This window comes from Thamnophis elegans, chromosome 15 (genome assembly GCF_009769535.1).
Source record: "Thamnophis elegans isolate rThaEle1 chromosome 15, rThaEle1.pri, whole genome shotgun sequence".
NCBI classification, from domain to species: domain Eukaryota; kingdom Metazoa; phylum Chordata; class Lepidosauria; order Squamata; family Colubridae; genus Thamnophis; species Thamnophis elegans.
This window is the reverse complement of record NC_045555.1, coordinates 29081309-29103761: the sequence shown is the minus strand read 5'-3', so window position 1 is coordinate 29103761 and position 22453 is coordinate 29081309. Positions and strand designations below refer to the sequence as shown.

General features: G+C 39.1%; 1 protein-coding gene across 1 annotated transcript in view; it reads right to left on the bottom strand.

Moving 5' to 3' along the window:
• The window catches only part of CAMK2G (calcium/calmodulin dependent protein kinase II gamma), a 191774-nt gene that overhangs the window by 45509 nt on the left and 123812 nt on the right, over positions 1-22453 (bottom strand). Inside the window, 6 exon segments of the mRNA XM_032231649.1 lie at positions 7345-7387; positions 10570-10653; positions 10990-11112; positions 11625-11719; positions 14855-14938; positions 17543-17645. Of these exon segments, the coding sequence (XP_032087540.1) occupies positions 7345-7387; positions 10570-10653; positions 10990-11112; positions 11625-11719; positions 14855-14938; positions 17543-17645 (532 nt within the window).

The following is a 22453-nucleotide window of genomic DNA, read 5'->3' as shown; positions in this document are numbered from 1 at the left end:
AGCATGACTATAATCTGAGGCGTCCAGAGTGCTGTTACCTTCCTATCGAAATGGTGCCTGTTTATTTATTTGCATTTGTATGCATCAAACTGCCAGGTTGGCAGAAGCTGGGGCAAGTAACAAGAGCTCACCCATCACATGGCATTTGGGTGTTGAATCTGAGCTGTCAGCTTTCCATCTTTAACTGCTGAGCCACTACATGCCCACCCACACACCCCATTGACAAATACTACTATGATTCAAAGGCAATATAGCATTTTAAAGAATGGTAAATTATAAGCATATTTAATGTAAAACATATTATTGTTCTGATTAGGATATCAAAGCAGTTCCACCTTTAGATAATAACTAAAGCAGACTACTTGCACGATAAAACTTATATTTTAGGAACTGCTAAGGAGGAGTTGTCTTGACCCTTTTTCTCCCAAGCTATCTGAACTGTGCTGTCTCTTGCTACAATGGAATGCAGCCCTTCCTTCCTGAAAATCAAGACTACAATCCATCACTTCTGCAACCTTCATTATCCTCAATTAGTTAAACTCTCATCATGATGTTGAAGCTTATTGGTAAACCAGGCAATTGTGAAGTTTTATAACCATTTTTCTCATATCAGATTCTTATTTTGCATGAAAAAGTCAACAATTACACTGGAGCTCCATAACCATTTCAATTCAGGTGGTATGTCTACGATTTTCAGCTTTATCTGTTTATGATATGTAGCATATATTTTATAAGGCATCATAATCACATTAGGCCTCCCTGAATGAATTTGCATGCTTCACACATTTGCAAAAACATCACACAATTCTACCTTATCATTTAAGAACATCCTTACGACATTCTATATTTGGCTCCTCATACTATATAACAATGATAGGCAAGATTTTTGGGTAAAGAGTATATTTTAAAACATTGTTTCCTGGCTACGAGGATGGTATCTCTGCAATTATAAATTTATATGAGAGTGGACAGAATTAAAATATTTCATCCTTAATGTTCAGGATTAAAAACTAGCTTTTGCACTCATTTTATTTTTTTAGTGATAAAAAAAAATCATGTCACTGAAAATTTTGCTTCTGTTTTTAGTATGATACCATCTGGGTGTGGGAAGGCAATCTGAGAACTGCTAAGATGGAAACAACAATGGCTTCCCTTTCTGTTCTATCATGCTCTGCATATAGTGAGAAGTTAGAACCATCTCATGCAAGTCCTCGTAAAACATTGTTATTAAGATCAAAAGCTATTTTCGGTACAAAAGCATTACTGTAAGAGCCTCAAACATTATCCTCTTTCTTCCACAGAGCTAATGTTTCTAAGTTCTAAAAAGTTTTTGTTGCTTTAAAAAAATAAAAGCATTGAAATTAACATTTATTTAAAAGGCTTGTTTATTATTTTGCAGTATTATACCCACTAAGTAGCTAATCCATCCATTCATCATATTGATGAAAAAGTGATTCTAGACAGCATATATAACCTTATTACTGTAGTATAAAAGACTACATAGTTTGAGTTAGAAACCTGGAACTCTAAATTTGCTTCCAAAAATGCTGGAGAATATAATGAAGAATTTAGAGAGAGACTGTGTATTCCCCATTCGTGCAGAATTGTGACGTATTGCGATGTTTTTTGCCTTTACGGAGCTGGGGTGGGTGTGGCCTGCGTGTGACGTCTCTGGCACGTTCTAGAAGCAATAGCAGCGCTAGTCCTTCATTTGGTGTTTTTTTTCAGCCAACTCACCCATCAATCATTCAGTTTTTAGGCCATTTTCTCCTCTCACAGAGAGATAACAGAGCTTTCCTTCCCCCACCCTCCCAGTGAAAGTCCCAATTTATCAAATGGTCACATTTTGCTTTTGTTGCTGAATGGAAGAGAGAAACGTTGTGGATTCTCTTAACAAAAGGCAGGGGATGTGGCTGTGAGGAATGCCACAGACAAAAAGGACCATATGCGAAAGGAAGATGGGGCAGTGCTTGTAAGATGCCAGCAGAGTCGTCAGTTGTCTTTCAGACCGAGACCAGCAATGCTTCTTAAATTGTCTTCCGTTGCACTCAATTCTCACCTGGCGCCTGCTTCTCTGCAGGTGTCTCTGTGGAGTTGGTATATACTTACTGACCTTTAAGATGCTACAGTTATTTTTTTAAAGCTTTTGTAGAGGTGAGCGTTTAAAGAAAAATTGAGAACCAGAATCTGGTGGAAATCAAAGTCTTCCAGGAAGGGGTTTGTGGGAAAGGCACTGACGGTGGCTAAAGGAACCAAACAGATGAAGTTCAGATACTACATGAACCTGGTGATATGAAATCAGCAGCCCTCCCACAAAGCAACTTTCTAGGGAAAGGCTAGAAAACTGCCATGTATTCTTCTGCCTGATCGAACCTCCCTAATGCTCCCTCATTATTCCTGAGGGACATTACAATTCAAATCATGCAACATGGGCCTGGAAAATTATGCAACCTTTGGGGCTCATGTAAATCACAAACAGCTTTCACAAGGACCTTGGACCTTCCCACTATTCAACTGAAACACCTTTCAAGAAAAAGCTCATTTTAAAATAGCCCGTTAATTTCTTAAATAAAAACCTGAGTACATGTTTACAAGTCAAGGATTTACGATAAAGTATGTAAGAAGTTTTGACAAGGTTCTTTTTTGCCAAAAGAGGAGCAAAAATCTCAATGCTTGTGGCTCCCCCCACCCAAAAGGAGGCCGGCTATCTTGAAAGCTCCAATAAGACAAATAAAAATGTCAGCTAAAGAAAAGAGTGGTTTATTAATGTAAACATTTACAATCAGAGAGTGCATGGAGTGGAGAACGTATCTGCTTGAGAAACGGTGGAGAGAAAATTAGTCAGATGACAAAAATGAATCTCAATAATGTTAGACATTCCAGGGCTTGAAACATCAGTTATGCTCCACTTTCTACTGAGTAAAACTCTGTTCATTACCTGCCTTTGATTTTGGCCTTTCCTTACAAGGCAATACACACTCATTCATCAGATGACCTTCTTGCTACAGACAGAACTCTGTGACCTCGACTTTGTCACTTTCCATCCATTCAAGGTGCATTAGTTCTCTTTTTTGCTCAATATTACCTCCCCATCACTTGTGCTTAAGAAAAACTGTGGACTTTTGTTTCCTATGGTTTCAATGGAATCTGCTTTCCTCCTTTTGGTCTATTCTGATTTGGATTTAGAGATCTGAAAAAGGTTTGTTTCCCTTTATTTCCTCTGTTTGCTTCTGATATACAGGTATCAGGATTAATGCCCATGTTTTTGTACTAAAGACTCATGGGCTGGTGGCATTCTGCAGCCCTGTAATTCTTTCCAGGCACCTCTATGTTAGGCTTGGATTTCTAGCTCTATTTGGATTTTGCAGGTGTTGGGGCATGGCTTTCCTAGAGTAGTTCCACCAATGGGTATTATTTGTGTAATCTTTGCTCAGATCTCTGTTGCAAGAGAATATGAACGGCACTGTGAATATAATGTAAGATGTTAGTGTTGTGGTCTGCCGACGGCCTGCAGAACTGACAGCAGAATCGGACAGTGAGGCAGTTGGGGAGGAACATGGGCCAGTCTTTGGAGTCTGGGGAAGGCTCGAACGAGGGCTGTGTGTTTGAGGCAGAGAGGGGGCCAGGGGCATCTGAGAGTTTCGATACCATCGACCATGGTATCCTTCTGCGACGACTGCGGGAGGTGGGGGTGGGAGGCACTGTTTTGCAGTGGTTCTCCTCCTACCTCTCGGACAGGTCACAGTCGGTGTTGGTTGGGGGGCAGAGATCGACCCCTAGGCCCCTAACATATGGGGTGCCGCAGGGTTCAGTCTTATCCCCCCTACTATTTAACATCTACATGAAACCGCTGGGCGAGATCATTCGGAGGCACGGGATAAGATACCACCAATACGCGGACGATACCCAGTTGTATCTGTCCGCCCCGTGCCAACTCAATGAAGCGGTGGACGTGATGAACCGGGGTCTCGAAGCCGTTAGGGACTGGATGAGGGCTAACAAACTGGTACTCAACCCGGATAAGACCGAGTGGCTGTTGTGTTTCCCTCCCAATAATTTGGCTAGTGTTCCATCACTCAGGCTGGGGGGCCAAATTTTACACCCCTCAGACAGGGTTCTCAACTTGGGAGTCCTCCTGGACCCACAGCTGACCTTTGACCACCATCTGTCAGCTGTGACCAGGGGGGCATTTGCCCAGGTTCGCCTGGTGCGCCAGTTGCGACCCTACCTGAACCGGGAGGCTCTCACAACAGTCACTCGGGCCCTTGTGACCTCTAGGCTGGAATACTGCAACGTGCTCTACATGGGGCTGCCCTTGAAGAGCATCCGGCGACTTCAGCTAGTCCAGAATGCGGCCGCGCGAGTGATTGTGGGTGCACCACGGTTCGCCCACATAGCACCTATCCTCCGCGAGCTGCGCTGGCTACCTGTTGATCTCCGGGTGCGCTTCAAGGTGCTACTTACCACCCATAAAGCCCTCCATGGTAGTGGATCTGAGTACTTGAGAGACCGCCTCCTGCCAATTACCTCCCTACGACCTATTAGATCACACAGATTAGGCCTCCTCCGAGTTCCATCCGCCAGTCAGTGTCGACTGGCAACTACGCGGAGGAGAGCCTTTTCAGTAGTAGCTCCGACCCTTTGGAACGATCTCCCCGTGGAGATTCGTACCCTCACCACCGTCCAGACCTTCCGCACAGCCCTGAAGACCTGGCTATCCCGTCAGGCCTGGGGATAAAGATTGTAATCCGTCCCCACCCGAATGATGAATGAATGTTGTGTTCTATTTTTACTTATGTATTGTTCTATGTCGTACTGTCTTGTATTCCCATAAATTGTAAGCCGCCCTGAGTCCCCTCAGGGAAAAGGGCGGCCTATCAATAATAAACCAATAAAAAAAAAAGAGTTATGTGCTGCCTCCAGAGTCAGACATCAGTGAGGCAGAGGAACAGGGGAAGCCTGTTCCCAGTACGCGCATGCGCAGAGCTACCAGAAGGCAAGAACAGTTAAGATAAAAGGTACAGCTTGGGAATAAGGCTTGGAGATGATTGGCCCCTCCCTAAGATATAAAGAAGGCACGTGAGCCTTTGCAGGAAGCAACTTTGTTCATTCTGGTCAGTTTAAGCTCCATTTTGACTCTGTGTTCCATATGGCCTTGCAAAGCTAATTGGCAATTAGGTCTTTGGCAGCGTTTCAAGGGACATAAAGGTGGGTGCTTATTAGGCTTATCCCGAAGGACTGTGGCAGACTTCTGTCGGACTCTTTACAAACTATTTGTGATTAATTACGGGCTGTGAATGACTATAATTCACAGCCATTGAAATAAAAAGAGAGTTTTTGGGACTTAGTGTGAGCTTTTTACTGTCTCAGGAAGCCTAGGTCAGAACAGTTAGTGCAAGCTTTACTATATTGTTTGTCAGTACAGTTTTAATAATGTGATCTGTGCTGTTTATACTTATGCATGTATTTTGTAAAATATATCAATACTTGGCAAATACAGTCAGTGACCTGATGGCCATTAGTAGCAAAAGGTGCTTACATGTATTTTATTATTTACTAAGTTTACAGGTGCCTGATCTCATTGGGACTCCTATGCTGTCCTGTTGATTCCTACACCAATACCTAACTGACATTCTTCCTCTCATACAAATACAGTTTGGGCAATGAAGAACTTCAGTTGCTCTGAGCTACTTTGATAATTCTTTTACTGCTGCAAATCCTATTACTAAATTCAATCAGACCTGAGTAATGAATCCCTAGTCAGTCCTTTGAACACAATCTAGTCACTGATAAATATTATGGGCTGATTTGGTGGTAAGCAGAGAGAGGACTGTAGTTATACAAATCCTTTCCTGTTTTTTTTTATATGTCACAATCATAATTCCCTGTTGTGAGTATAAAATTAAGAGTTTTGAGTGGTTGTGTAACTACAGCATTGTGTATTTTTGAATAGTGAGAAGTTTTAATGAAATCTAAATCCAAGGTTTTCCCCTCACCAAACCTGTACACTCAGGAGTGAAATTGAAACAAACCATTGCAGTGCTTAGGGAATGGTCTTTGTTTCACATTAAATTGGAAATATGAGAAGAGGACTTCAAGAAGTTATCTTATCGTTGGAAGGTGAAGAAAAAAAACTGGTTTCTATTTGCGAAAAGGGAGGAAAATTTCAAATCCAAGTCCTGAAATCAATAGTATGCATACTGATATGAAGTTAGAAAACATTTGGTTGAAAGAAAATACTGATTTCTCCAAAATAACCATTGTTTCTTGACACAGCTAAAAAAAATATCCTGTTATAGCAGACCCACCTCTGCAAACAGAAAAAGTTATGCTTAAATTTGGGAAGTTAGGATATAGAGAGAATAGTTTTTAAGAAATTGTCTATGGATTACCACTTTGTAAAGTACCTAACATTATGGATTACAATGAGAAAGAATAAAAAGATTTGCAAATAGAAAGAATGCTGCAGCAATCTTTTCTGGACTTGAATGCCATGCAAAATGATTTTAAAATGGCTCAGAGAGAGAAAATGTCCATGGTAATTTATGTCAGGTTTTTGCTATTTCTTAATAAAACTATGGATATAAATGCCAGCTGGAACTGTTTAAGAATTTTGGAAAGAATTATCACGATCAGCTCTGGATGCAGGGACATTCAATTGGGGAAAAGTCCAAAAAAGTCAAGTAGATGGCAACATTGTGGTCACCATCTTGATTTTGGTTGTTACTTCCACTGCCCCATTCTGGATGCTCTAGAACAGAGGTCTCCAACCTTGGCAACTTTAAGACTTGTGGACTTCAACTCCCAGAGTTCCTCAGTCATCTGGCTCTGGGAGTTGAAGTCCAAAAGTCTTAAAGTTGCCAAGGTTGGAGATCCCTGCTCTAGAGCACTGTTTCTCAATCTCAGAGCCTTTAAGGCGTGTGGACTTTTAAGTCTCAGAATTCGCCATGCCACACATCTCCAAATTAAAAAGCTTGAGAAGCACTGCTCTAGGACTTTGTATATGTAAGGATCATCCTTCTATTCCTCCCTGAAATCAACCACATATTTGTTTAGGATTTCATTCTCTCCCCTCTGAAGCTGAAAAAAACCAAACTTTGCTGCCAGAAGATAAACAAGTCAAAACAAAGAGATAACTGAAAAGTGCCAAGTGCATTATTGGCCCTATTTTGATGGAAGAATCATGGCAATTCTTATCTAGGATCAGGTCAGATATTCAATGACTGCATAAAATTGGACCCTTCTTGCAAAAAAATAAAGTGTAATCTGTCTGATTTGTAAATCTAAAATTTGTTTAACATTTTTGCTGGAAAAAAATAAAGAAACAGAAAAAGAAACTCTTACCTGAAAAATTCCGAGACACCAGCATAGTGGTAAGGATTGCACCCTAAAAATAACAATATACATACACATATATTTATATAAAATACATAAAAAGTAAGGAATGAATATTCTGGACACTATATCAGTGAATATATATGTTTACTTTGGTATACTACAAAATAGAAAGATATGTCATGCAGCCACTAGTTGAAGTTTCTTCTATTCTCTTTCAAGGAAATATCTCTCTGCTTTTGCCTGTTGTAGCCTCCCAAATGGGTCTCTAAATGCTGCACGTACCTCCTAGTTACCCTGTTTCCCTGAAAATAAGACCTCCCCAGATAATAAGCCCAATCAGGCTTTTGAGAGCATGTGCTAAAAAAAGCCCTTCCTGAAAATATTGCAACACAGCAGCAGCCATGAGGTGACCACGCTTGCTGCCTCCTGAACCTCAAAAATAATAAGACTTCCCCGAAAATAAGGCCAAGTGCTTATTTCGGGGTTCAAAAGAAAATAAGACCCTGTCTTATTTTGGGGGAAACACAGTAGCAGGATGTGAGTCACAATGAATTGGCTTGACTATACCTAGGCAAACTGAGATTTGGTTTTGGTGAAAGCATACTACCAAAATGTGCTAAAACTGGCTGTTACTGACTTTACCAAGAGCCGGTAATGCTGCATGAGCCCCAGATAGCACTAAATTAGTAACTTTTCTATATTACTAATAGCTATGATCCATGTCCATACAGCAATTTAGTGATCACCAGAGCACATAAGACTGCAACGTAAAATGTAGGAGTAGTAAATGGGGAAGAGCATTAATGAATGAATGAAATTAAAGGAAGAACATAGATTATTCTGTGTCCATGAAACTAAGATGGGGGGAATGAATGTAATAGATTTAAGAAAGGTAGTCTGGTTTTGTGATGCACAGCTGATGAATACATGCAAAGTACTGAAAGTTTAGGTTTAATGAATGAAAGGAATAAATGTGTGTCAGAAGGTATGATGTATGTTATACTGAGTGTTGATAATAAAAGTACCAGACATGAGTCTGGTGAAAAACTGCAATATTCTGAACAAATGTAATCCAGGGATAAAAAAAATAGTCTGCCAGATAAAATGAATGGGTGCAAGAGAACAAAATGAAAGATAAGAAAAAATATTTAAGACATTCAAAGACTAAAGAGTGATTGAGAATTGTGATGTCTTTGGTGAAAGGTTTCAGAAAAATGTCTGCTTGTTTCAAATATGTGACCAAACATAAATATATTTATAAAGCCGTATGGCCAAGGAATGCATGAAAATCTAAAACTATTATTGATGAAAGAGAAAAATAGTAAAGCACATAAGAATCAATGACTCTGAATGTGGGGCAGATATTTATTTGATAATCTCAGCAGTGGTCTTGGAAAAAATAGAGTTAGGGGGAAAAAGAAAATGAAAGAAATGACAGTGAAAGAACAACTGGATGGATGGATTTTAGGAGATGGGATTTAATTTCCTAAAACTAGATAGTGGATGAAAGGAAATAAGATGTGGAAACTCCTTTGAACAGTTGGATAGGGATGTTACAGAGTGGCGTCTGTGTGTGTGTGTGTGTGTGTGTGTGTGTGTGTGTGTGTGTGTGTGTGTGTCTGTGTGTGACAGAAGGAGAGAGGGGGAGAAACGGAGAGAGACAGAGACAATGCTTGAAGGAATGAGATTTACATGGGAAAGAGATATAGAGGTATAAATAGAGGAGTGATAAATTATGGATTTGATATACATATTGGGTGACAATTTGAGTTATTTCATATTTAAATGCATCTATGCCTAGCGACTGAAAGAATAGCATTATATTTATACAAAGGGAAAAGTAGCAAAAGTGAATGAAATAATTACAGAGGGTTTATTATTAAGTGTACCTGGGTCAAAAACTAACTATAAGATAAATCTGAGAAGGACAGTGAAACTTTCTGCTGGGCAGATGGTGTGGAGATCATTTTTTTTTGCTTCCCAACAGGTGACTGAAAAATGTACTTATGTGAGAAAGGAAGTTGATCAAGGAATATGACATTATGTAATCGGTGGGTGTTAATGTGTCCGTTTGTGTGTGTGCGTTTGTTAAAGGACTTTTACTGACTGAATGATAAGGCTTTATTATTTGCTAATAGATAAAAGGTGAGATTTGAGATAAAGAGATTTTTGGATGAAATATTAGATAAGGTCAAAAGTTGAATTGAACTTGTAGATGAAGGTGAAATCATTTAATGTATTTTTCCATATACATTCCTTCCTTCCTCCCATTTTTTCTCTTTTCAACTTTTTCATTTTTTTCTTAGTTTGTATTCATTTTTTTATCTTTGTAGTTTTAAGTTTCAATAAACATTGTAAAAAAAGAAAGGCAGCTGATCATAAATAAATTTCTTGATTTAGGGAACATATACATAAAAATATATTGACTTGAATTAATGAAAGTGTGTGGTGCTTAATGGAACTGCATTTACATGGAGGAAGCATGCAGTGGAGTGCCTCAAGATTCTGTCTTGGGGTCAATGCTCTTCAACATCTTCAAAAAGGAACCAGATGGTAAATATTAAATTGTATGATGCAACATGGGCTACAGATCCCCAAATTAATATTGCAGATCAAGATTTTTTTTTCTCTTTTAGCATGGAAAACAGAGCAAACAATTTCAAGTTTTAAATACATGGTGAAAAACTAAAGAATAAAAGTGAAATTCTATATCTTGCCAATAGTGCAAAGGATAATAGAAAGGTAGTGAGTAATGTCTGGTTTACTGGAAGGAAGGAATGTTAATTGAAAGAAGTATGAAGTCTATAAAGCCTATTTATGCTCACTTTGCTATGTGAGAGTGGACGAAGAAACAAGAAGCTGAGCCATTCTGAGGACTTCAGGAATGCAAGTGATGAAACAGAAAGAGAAGGAATGGGTGCCGAGTACAAAACTTGGTGTATAAAAGGAGGAAAGAAGTATGGTATGTAGAGGTGGATGGGTGCTGTACAGAAAATGAACGAGGACTGAATTCACAATTGATGGAGGGGAATGCTCAGACACCAGGTACAAGAAAAAGTTTAGATCCCATGCGTGTACACGCACGCCTGCATGCAAACACACACACACACACATTTTATGTTTCTATACCTGTCTGCATTGATTTTAGGTGCAGTAATTAAAATGTATATTACCAACTTCAATAATCCCAAAATGTGGAATCGTAAGTTATCGTCCCTTTTAAGAACATACCTTCAGCTTTCTTCTGGCATTGAACTTTCTCAAGCATTCCACAGTCTCCTGTCTGTGCATCATAGAAGCAACTGTTGATCGTTGCTGGAAAAAAGCAAAAAGAAAGCTGGCATTTAGATCACTTTCTCAGTTTATTTAATTACCAGATTTCTATTAAAGCATTCAAAATAGCTTATAAGTCACTCTCTCTGCATGTTATTCTGCTGCATGCAACTGGCCCACATTCAGTGTTTCCATCAATGAAGAGGGGCTTGAACTTATGTCCCCACCAGCCTGAGTCCAACCCCTTAACCACTAGCTCTCAGTCTCCATCTGTCCACTTCTACCTGCCAGCCTTGTAGTTCTTTCAGCTTTAACCTGGTTGGTTCCCATTTCCAAGCTTCTAAAGTTACTGTGAGAAAGAAAACTGTAGATACTTACACAGACCCATGGGTGCTTAAGTGCCTGATCTGCTGTGATGCGCTTTGCAGGGTTTATTGTCAGCATCTGGTTGATTAAATTCTTTGCTTCTGGGGTCACAGTATCCCACTCTGGAGAAGGAAACTAAGAGGAAAGATAAGAGAGGCTTTTTTAAAAAAAAAACAAACAGTTTATGTATTCCTGTAGTTGCTTCCACTTTTATTCCATACTGAACCACTGTAAGTGAGTGGCCTTTCAGGGACTCACATTATGGTTCAAAGCAGAAAAATATAGGTGATACAGTTCCAAAATGGATGTGAGCTGTAGACTACGAATTTTTTTGAGTGTTACATTGCTGAATTTAGGTGACAGTTAAATGGGAACCTTAATTGGTTCCTGGTATCTCATCCAGCTAACAAAACTAGAAAATGGTTCTCTTTAAAAGAATGTTCAGTCGCTAAAAGATTTTAATACTTCAGAAATTACCGAACTAGTATTATTCAGGCAAAATAAACCCCTCTATAATATTTATGAATGAGCAACTTCTGACACTATCCCTCTTCCTTATCTCTTATGCCCAACAACGTATAATGCAGCATGATGCATCAAAACCAGACAACTAACTGCAGAGAATAACATGTAAAGAATTATCTTACATCATAGGCCCCTGCCTTGATCTGCTGATACAGTTTATGTTGATCTTCATCCCAAAATGGAGGATATCCAACAAGTAATATATACAGAATAACTCCTAGGAGAGAATAAAAAATTCCAGTTACTCTAAAAGGCAAAGGCACTCTTGAGTCAATCCATGGGGACTATCACCTTTTATGCTGCTGCCCTTTGTCACAAGGTAATCTATCTTCAATGTTCAAGATTCATTCCAACTTCTGAGGTGAAACATACCTTTCTCTCTCTGTCATATGATCATCTCTCAAGTTATCATAATTATTTGTACATGGAAAAATCGGAGAATGCTAGCAGCATCCTTAGCCATCATGTACTGCATGTTAATACATTTATTTGAAGTCTTTCATGGGTTTTGAATGCTAGGAACCAAGAGAGACAATATATTTGCTCTCAGTCGTGGGGAAGTCTTTCATAAGCCAGCCAAACTCATTTTAATCACATTTCAAAATGTTCAATTTAACCACTTTATTGATATTAGAGACCTTCAAACAAGCAAACTTAATTTGACACCTGGTGGGTATTATCTTCCTCTTTGGATTTAAGAAATTTTACAGTATATTTAATATAGGATTGGCACAAAGCAAAAAAAAATCTTGATTTAAGAAAGTTTTAAATGAATTTGGAGACCAGAGAGATTTGGAATGTTGGTTATTTTTGCTATAAGATTGAAAAAAACCATGTAATTAAATAATATACTTGTGGGAAATGACTGAAACAGAACAAAAACCATTTTAAGAACTGAGGCTTAATGAAGCTGGTAAGGGGAACTAAAGAATCAGGCAGAAAGTGTTAAAATGCCTATAACTGTTTCTTATTTTAATTTTTTTTGAAACCTGGACTGAATATTAATAACAAATGTATTAAAAAGGGTACAGATTTTAATGGACAAACTTTTGCAAGGTGACGAAAAAATATTTTAAAAACCTTTTACCTGATATAGGCATTATAGAATTTGAAGGCATGAAAGGCAACAAAATTGAGATGACCAAGATGGAATTACAAAAGACAAATCAAGAAAAGTATCTGGGCATGGAACAGCTGCAACAAGACACCCTGCCTGGACAATGCTCTTTAGGGAATTTACAGAGTAGGCTGGTAAAAACTCCTTTTAAATGCCAAAAGGCGATGAAAGATCAAATCCTGCAATATCATAAGAATGATGTAAAGCTCAAGATTGTGCAGAGCAAAAAGGACTATTTGACCAGGGATAAACTATTTGCTGGATACGTCTGGATAATTCTTAATGGAGAGTTCAGCTTTTGCTGACTAGGTTTGAAAAGATGGTGATTTCTGGACTGTGTACAGATAAAAGTTAAATTATGGGAAGAAGAGAGGTTTTTTTTAATTTGTAACTTTAAAAGAGGGCAGATAGTACTTTAAAGGATAGTATATTAGATTATGTTTGATATTGCGTGATAAAGGCGGAAGGCCACCTTTGTTGTCTCTTCTACTTTTTGGTCTTTTTTTTCTTGCACCTTCTGAACTTTTATTTTTATTCTTTCTTCAGTTCTGAAACATCTTACTCTCCCTGAGGTGAGATTAACTTCCACACCCCTGACCCTTCCGAAAGAACCTGAAGACCTGACTCTGCCAGTTGGCTTGGGGTCCCAATTGGGGGGAGAGTTTATCACGGTGGAGGTACTTGATCAACTAACAGCAGCTCCCACCTCCCCTTCACCATGCATTCCAGTCATTTCCTCCACATCTTCTGGCTTTAGTTATAATTTGTATTTTATTATGATTTAATTGTGATTTTACACATTTGTTTGTATGTATGTAGGTGTGTGTGTGTGTATATATATGTATGTATGTATGTATGTATGTATGTATGTATGTATGTAGTTTTATTTTGATGTTGTAAGCCACCCAGAGTCACCTTGCAGCAAACACATTTAATAAATAAACAATTTAATCTATACTGGTTTTTACTATGTTTATTAAAAAATCTCAATAACTTTAGTTTAAAAAATTGATAAGTCCTGTCCCTTGCGTGCAAAGGACCACCCCAGCAAGTTGATAAAACTTTTTTTTTAATAAAATGAAATGTAAACAAAAGAAATATAGCAAGGTTAGACATTAGCTGATCTGTTCCTTTAAGATAATGGATGACTAAGGACATTTCTAATTGCTTGCTCATTTGCTCCACTTATCAGACTTTATACAAATTAAGTGTACATACTTTCTAAGTGGACGTCTGTACCAGTTACATGTTGTAACAAAGCATCAGAAGTGCATTAATAAATCAAAACCAGATTTATTACTCTAGCAAACAAAGAACAATGTTCCCATTCATGCAGTAAATGTTCTGGTTTTTTACAATGAAGAGAGTATCTCAATGAGAAGTTTAAAAGCACCATTCATTTCAGACATGAATGAACAGCCAATCTGGACCATTTCCATTCTAAACCAGTTTGAGACAAAAATGGACAACAAACCAGTCTTTTTTCACCCCAACTAATACAAGTTTTTCTTTCAAACTTCGGATGAAGAGAGTTAAAGGTTTAAATACTCTTAATGGAACAGCACATAATTGCTGGCTATATAAAAAAAAAGTGTTAAGTTACGAAAGTGCAGTTCCATTAGTTCCCTGGGAATTTCATGGGCCAATTTTCTGCTAAAAGAAGAAAAACAGATAAAAATGTCTGAAAATTGAGAATCCTAATTAATCATCTAAATGTTAAAATAAAAGAGAGCTCTGCAAAATATATTGTGATCAAAAGAAAAGTTGGATTACTCTGAGAGTTTTGCAGCCAAATGTTGGTTAAAAGAAATAGATGTGTTGAATCTTTGCAAGACAGAACATGGTCATTTCACAATCCCTACATCCAGACTTCCTTTCACTATAAGATCTGTCAGTCCAGATTCTACATTTCCAACACACAGGATAGAATCTGTCAATGTCCATCAAGGTTCTGTGTTACATAGGTTTATTTTCAGGAAACTAATAACTTTTCAAATAATGGGGATGAACACCCTCAGTAGCTGGTAGCACTGAGCCAACCTTGGTTTCTAAAGAACAGGCAGCAGTTGGATAGAGTATAGAGCTGCCTTTTCAATTTAATTGAGGAACATTACAGTTACAGGTTCATAGACTATTCTCAATCTCTGCAAATGGTCAGATAGCTTGATGCTCCCACTTTAAAGCAAATAAATCCCATAACCCAAACAATTATGATTAAAAGATAGAGGATCTTACCACATGCCCATATATCCACTGGCTTTCCATAAGGATCTTTTCTTAAGACCTCAGGAGAGAGGTAGCCCGGAGTACCTGCAAACCCTATCAAAGTAGAATGCAGCACTTCAGAATAAAGCTATTACCGTATTTTTCAGACTCTATGACACATCTTTTTCCCCTCAAAAAAGAGGCTGAAAATCTGGGTGCATCTGATACACTGAATAGAGCATTTTTTGCCTCCCGAAACTCCACCCCTTCACCAAAATGGCCATGCATAGCCTTATGGAGGCTTCCAAAGTGCCATTTTTGTTCCCCAGCCCCAGCCGCACTCTATAAGCTGCCTAAAGGTTATTCATGTCCTTTTTTTGACAAAAAAACAGACCCCTTTTAGCAAAAAAAATTGAGCCATTTTTTGCTCAACCCCCCCCCCCCCCAGGAGCACTCTACAAGCCTCCTAAGGGCTATGAAAAACGGGCCGTTTTTGAATAGTTTGTAGAGTGCAGAAACTTTTTTTTATTTTCCTCTTCAAAACCTTGCTGCGTCTTATACTCTGAAAAATATGATAATTTCACAGATTACTATAAAAGAAGCCTTCTGACAAGAAGTGCGGGGGATGTGTTAGAGCTACCCCATGAATATCTCATGGAAAAGCTTCCCAGACTAGGCAATCCTGGACTAGCATAGGGTGTCAATTAAATCAATTCCCCTCCCACTCCAGCCTTAGGGAAGATAATCATAGAATATGCCATGATTGATTCAGCTTCAATTAGCAGATGAAATCTAATGCTGTGGACAAATGTTAATTAATATTTTAATATACATTGTATTTATATCCTGTGTTTTCCCTGGGACATATCCAGGGGTTTCCTTTATTTTATTTGCTTTTCATTCATATATTTGCAGGACTTACAGCTCACTCCAATCAGCCAACTTTGAGCAATATACACCTGCCCACTGCATATTTGATGCAATGCAATGCAAATTGAGGTTTTATCTTAGTGGAGCAGCCAGGTTTACACTGATTTTCTGAAGGCCAGGAAGGAGGGATCAGTTCAAAAGCTGGGGGTGAGGTGGTGGTGAAATGAGATGATGACTGAGAAGTCAGGACTTCATGGCCCTTGAAGTCTCTGGCCAGTCTGATCAGTAGGACATGTAAAGATCCAAACCTACTAAATTTCATTAGGCAGGCAGATGTTACTGGGAGAAGGCAGTCTTGCAGATACCACAGGTCTTGAAATATCTAAGATTTTCAAGGTGACAACCAGCACCTTGAATTGCACCTAGAAGTCAAGTAGCAGCCAGTCTAGAATAGATATATCACATGGGTTTCACATGGTGCATCCACAGCTACTATGTTCTAGAGCAGTTGTAGCATCTGCAGCCCAACACTCAAGAGTCCTCCATAGGCTGCACTTGACAAAATCAATGCCAATTCTGAACCCACCACCTCAATCAAGTTTCATCCATTATCTCACTAGACAATCAAGGGCCCCTCACTCTAAAATCTCCCAATCAACTCCCATCCAGCCCTTCTCACCAGGAACTATCAGAAGGAATTCAGCCATTCCCTCTTCCCCACTTCCCAAAAATCACATTTCCAGTGTCCCCCTGTCTTCCCCCTCCAACTGCACTAGCTTTATTACATCTTGGGGTATCCAACTCAGTTCTACAATGCAAAGTTCTCAAGGTAAATCCTCAGGGACATCTCATACCCTGATCAGCACTTTTTTACCCTCCTACCATCGGGAAGGAGATATACAAGCATAGCCAGCCACACAAACAGGCTGAGGAACGGTTTTTATCCGTAGGCTGTCAGACTGCTGAATGCAAAGTAATATCATAATTAAGCAGTACGATGGACTTGCAGGGCCGGCACAACACGTAACATATTCACACTAGTGTAATGGGACTGGGTGTTTGTTAATATGATTTATTAGGTTAGGGATTTTTTTGGGTCTTCACTGTGAGTTGTATTGTATTAGGGGGGTGCACTGAGTGAGTTCAACCAATCTCATTGTACATATGTTGAGCACTGACAATAAATAATAATAATTATTATAAGGTAAGAGTTCTTGGAAGAGGGCATGGTTAAATCTCCCCATTGAAGGGAGAATGAAGCTGCATGGGAGTGTGCTTCTCATTGACTGAGCCTATGGCAACCCCAGCAAATGTGTCCAGATGCAGCAAAAACTCTTTACCCAATAATTCACTGCCAAAGATCTTCTACAGGGCCAGACACTGTCCAAAGCAGCAAGGAAAGGATCTGCAGTATGAAGTGCTCCTCGGCATTTGGAAAATGGCTTCAGCTCTCACAGATATGCCAGCCACAGCAACCACAGGTCTCAGGCCCTGCAAGTCTGTCCATCTCACTTTCTAATATTATATTGTTGACTTTATTTCAGGATTGTCTCATTCAAAAAACTAAAAGAATGAAAGCTGAGGAATCTCATGTCCCAGAATTTGGCATGTTAAACCAAAGATGAACCAATGTCCCTGCTGCAGAGTTGAGTGGAATGAAGCTATGAAGGGCTGCAATATGTAAGTGAGCAGACAAAACGGAGCTTGGGCTGTATCATCCATGCAAAGAGAACCATCCCCATTTTGGAGGAGAATTGGGAGTGTTCTTTAAGTGACAAGTTGCAACCCTGATTTTAAATAAAGAAGAAATTTAATTTGATAAAGCATGAACACTTCTGAAACACTTACCAAACCACGCCTGCTGTTCTCCTTGTACTTCAATTGCAAGTCCGAAGTCGGCCAGTTTGACAGCAGCCCCCTTGCACTTACTGGCAAGGAGCAAGTTCTCAGGCTACATAAGAGACCCCAGAGAGAAAGACCTGAAGTGAGTATTTCTGCCTTAAAACCATTGCTCTCTTCTTAAAGTTCACAGCATCACAATCTACCCTTCTTTTAAAAATCCAGATTCTTACCTGCAGCATAGTGGCAATGGAAGGGATGGAATAAAATCCATCCTCATAGCCATGCACTGCACCTTATCAAACTCTTTCCCAGACAAACATTTCTTATGCACCAGGGCGAACAGTAGGTGGCACTAATTCTGCATGGCCTTTAGATTTCCTTGTGACATGTGCACTATTGGAAGTAATTCTGAAGGCAGCAGAACAAGCAAGATGAACTTTGCATAAATTCATTTAACTGCACAAAAACTTCAGTTACATATACCTCTTCCACTTTCTGTACACCTCTTTAAATAAAAAATAAATTAAAAAAAAAAACAAACTTCAGTTACATTTGCTGCACAGAAATTCCAATTATGTCCAAGAAAAACTAAAATTATGCATTGAAATAATGCATCCTGCTAATTGTGTGGTGGAATAACCAAATTTATCTCCTCAAATCCTCCCCAAATCTACCTGACACAGCATAAGGCCCAGGAAATTCTCTTTCATACATTTTTACATTTGTACTCTATGCCCCAACATAAACCCCTTCTTTTATGCTGTCACACACAAATGCTGGCTGCTAATCAGGGGGATCAAGCTGAAAACAACGCAAACCAACTTCAGTTTTTTAATTCTGCCGATTCCATGTTAATTCTCTTGACAGCTTTGGTTGATAGGAAGGTGGAGATTTGCTCTCTCCCCATCTATGCTAAGAGTTTCCTCCTTTTGCCCCCAGAATAACCCTCTGCAGATATCAGAGGAATTGGAAGCAGAAGTCTAAAAAAAACTACTGCCACAGAGAATTTTTACTTCTAAAGCATGGAATTTTGTAGCTGAATGCACGTTGAGAACAAGCAGATGAAGGTGTCAATCATCCACAAGGCCTTGCATCCAGCCCCTTATTTGCACCATGCAAAGCAGTAGTTTTATAACTAAAAAGTCAATAGATCATCTGAGTATAAAAGTAAAAAAAGGTGACACTGGATATTTATCGCCATGGTCTTAGGCCTAAAAGTGGATCATAATCCTCATATGCATCTGACTTTTTCTCTTTATGTTTCTGTAAATGTCAGCTATCTGCCTCTGCCACTTTATGCCAATGTGTGGAGAGATTCCTTCACAGCTTCTTATTGTTTTTACCATTCTAAAAAAATATCAACCTGGCCACTCAATTAATCATGTCCAATGCTAGATCATATAGAAAGCCCTGTTCCTAAGACAGAATCCTGGGGATTCTTACACATTTTTGAAAATTTAAGTTGATGACTAGTGGCTCACTTTTATCCATGTGTTTATTAACACCTTCAAAAACCTCTAATAGTTTTTTTTTAAAACAGGACCTTTCTGGATATCTTGAGCAAGGTCTGTCTCTCTAAATTTTTGATAATGTTATCTTAATAGCCATTTCCACTGTGGAGTCATTGGTGCTCTCTAAACTTGTTTGTTTTCCTGCAGATATTTCATTACTTGGCTAAGTAACATCCTCAATGCTAGAAGAGAGTGGGGTTTCATTTGTGTTTGTATAGTTTTGCCCTATCCGTTTTTTGTGGGGTTGTTTTCTCCTGTAAATTCTTGATTAGGGTATTGTTTACTACTACTTTGTCTGCTGATGCTCCTGATGTTGATCCCTGCTTATCTGGATATTGATAGGTGGCAAGGAAGTGTTCTGATCTTTCTATTTTCTTTACAACTTTTATTGTCTCTTTTGAATGAAGTGTAAATGTGATTTATCTATATGTTCCTGCTGATGTCTGATTTGTCTGAATGCCAAGTTTCAGGAATTACCTAACATTTTTGGATTTACTATACCTTTGTCTACTGTGCTCATAGTTTTCAAGTTGAAATTACGGTTAAGTCTGTCCACTCCAATTAAGGAGTTTTCATTGTATTTTCTGACTGTTCATGGATGCATTCTGTTAGTCTTCTGTCTGCCTGTCCCATATAGTGGCAGTTACAGTTCTTACATTGTATGTTTTTCTCTTGAGTTATTGGGTTTTGGGTTAACATAAGATATTTGGGGGAGTTTTCATTGGTATGGGTGCCATGGTAATATCATGTTGTTGTAACAGTCTGTTGGTTGTTTCTGTGATGTTTTTGACATGTGGCCATGTTACCTTTTAATAGTTGGTGTTAGTTGTGTTGCAGTAGGTTGAGTGGTCAGGTGTTTTTCCATAAAGTTGTGTTTCCATTTTAAAGGAAGATGTGGTACACATGGGCTCTTTCTCTTTTCTGGTGTCCTGGATTGCTGTATTGTGTCTGAATAATGTTCTTACACAGCTTCTCTTGTGGGAGGTTGGTTGTTTTGGTAATGGAGCACTTGGTAGTGTGGGTGGTTTTTCGATAGACTTTGGTTTCTAATTTGTTGTCATCTCTTCTGCTGCTGAGGATAGTATGTTATACCCTCTTCCCTTGTGAATTTTATTCCTTTAAAGATGTGGTTGATTTCATCTATCTATTTGTTCCTTTTTTATTATAACAAAGATGTAATCTACATATCAGTTCCATACTTTTGACTGCATGCATTTAAGTGCTATGTTTTCTGCATTACATTACAGGATTTAGGAATCCTGGCAGTGGTGATCCCCAATTAGCTATATTTGAGTTGGGTGGTGTTCTGTCCCAAGCCTCTACAATATATACGGACTCAGACTTTGCTGTTTGCCACAACTAAGGATGGAGATAAGCACCCTTTGGCTGGGAGCCCAGAAAGCTATCTCTATGAAACAAGGCTTGAACTCACGAAATTTCTCCCAATCTTCTCTACGGCTGGATCAGTAAATTGTTGTTTCCTGCAAAATTCCCCTCCATTGCCCCACCTATAAGCCATCAGTAGCCACCTGTACCTATTTCCTTCTGTGACCCTTTTTCCAAAGCTGCTCCCTCCTCCTCGCAGCCCTACGCATATGTATGTCGGGGTCAGCCTCCCTCTGTTTTTTCCTCACTGCTCCCTGACTCAGACGCCACCTGGTGGTCAAAGGCCTCACTAGTCCCTGCTCTGACTCCGAACACCCCCCATAGTCTTCCTCAGCCTCCAGGGCAGTCCCATAGTGTTCATCGCTGTCAGATTCCACCAACAGCTCAGCCGGCCGCTGTTGGCCCCAACGGTGGCTACATAAATTTGTTTAGTTAAATACTTAAATTAAAAATAATTAGGACTGTGTTGTGTTGTGCAGTTGCTATGGATTCTGTTGCTAGTTCTGGTCTATAGTGGTAAAGAGTGTTATAAATTGAATTAAACCATAATCTCATCTTCTTTATTATTAGTCTTTGGTGCTCTGGTTTGCACTACTGTGAGAACTAATAGAATATTAACTTCCCTCCGTAAGCAGTCCAAGCTGTTTTATAAGTTATTTAACTATGTTATGTGTTGGGGTCCCTGCTAGTGATACAATTGACAAAGAGATATGTTGGGCTTATGTATTTTGATGCATCCATAAAAGTATGGGAGAGCAGGTCTCCTGCTTTTTCATCTGGCAATATTCATCTTTGTGATTTGACCTCCCTCGATTAGATTGTAAGAATACTCTGATCAGGCTGTCTAGTTTCCCTATTGGGTGGTGTTATTAGGGTGTAGGTTTTGCTGTTTGCCGTAATTATTTCATTTTTTTGCATGTATGACATCCATCTATAATAACTATGTTTGCTTTGTCTGCTGGGAGGATGATAATGCTTTAGTCCTTCTTTAGGTTTTTTGCTCTCTCTTCTGGTTTCCACTGGTTTCCTGGAGCAGATGTTAAACTGATAGGTCTTTAATTTCTTGGATCTCCCCGTGGACACTTCTTAAAAATTGGAATTAAGATGATACCTTCCAGTCTTCAACTACACAGGTGAATGTAGAGACGGCTGCATATTTTAGTTAGAACGTCCACAATCTCAGCTTTAAACTCTTTATAATAATACTTGGATGGTATTGGATGGGTGGATGCCATCAGGGCAAAATGATTTGTTGAAATGATTTGTTTGTCAGTAATCTGAACTGAGTCCAGGAAAGATTATGTGAAGCCAGGTAGAATCGATTCAGCAAAAGCACTGGGTAAGACATTTTTAAGAATAAGTGTAGTTATGTCCTGAAGCTCAGAATAAATGATACAGCAAAGTGCTGTGTCCCTAACAGAGCAGCTCTGTCATCATTGGCATGGAGATACCAATAAAAAGAAGTCATCCTCCTGCAATTCCACTTAAGGCAGTATTTACTGAAGGAAGGACCATTCCTGAAAACACTTCTGGCTGGAATCCAATACACTGACTGACTAATTTATCAGAGGATTAAACAAACAACTTTTGTGTAAGTAGTCCATGCAAGGGCTGCACCTAGCCAATTCCCTCTGAGTCAGTATTTTAATGTAAGGTAATAAATGAATACTAACCTAATACTAAGGTTGCATGCAAACAATAAGGAAAAAACCAACCCTGTAAACTACATGGGGTCAGAATTGGCTTGCTATCAGGGGATGCCCTAATTAAATCATGAGCCTCGAGCCAAGCTTCAAATAAATCCAGTTATCTATTTGGAGCTCATGTCGGGTACGTTCCAAGTGAAGGGAACTCTGACCCCATGTAATTTACGTTTCAGCTCTGACCCTGTTTCTCCTCTCCCCCCACCCCCAGGTGGTTCCCTTGATGCAGGAAATGAAAGAGATAGTGGTGATTCTTCTGATGTATGGGATTTCTATTCAATGTAAAACCAGGCTAAAACTGATTAACTAATAAAACC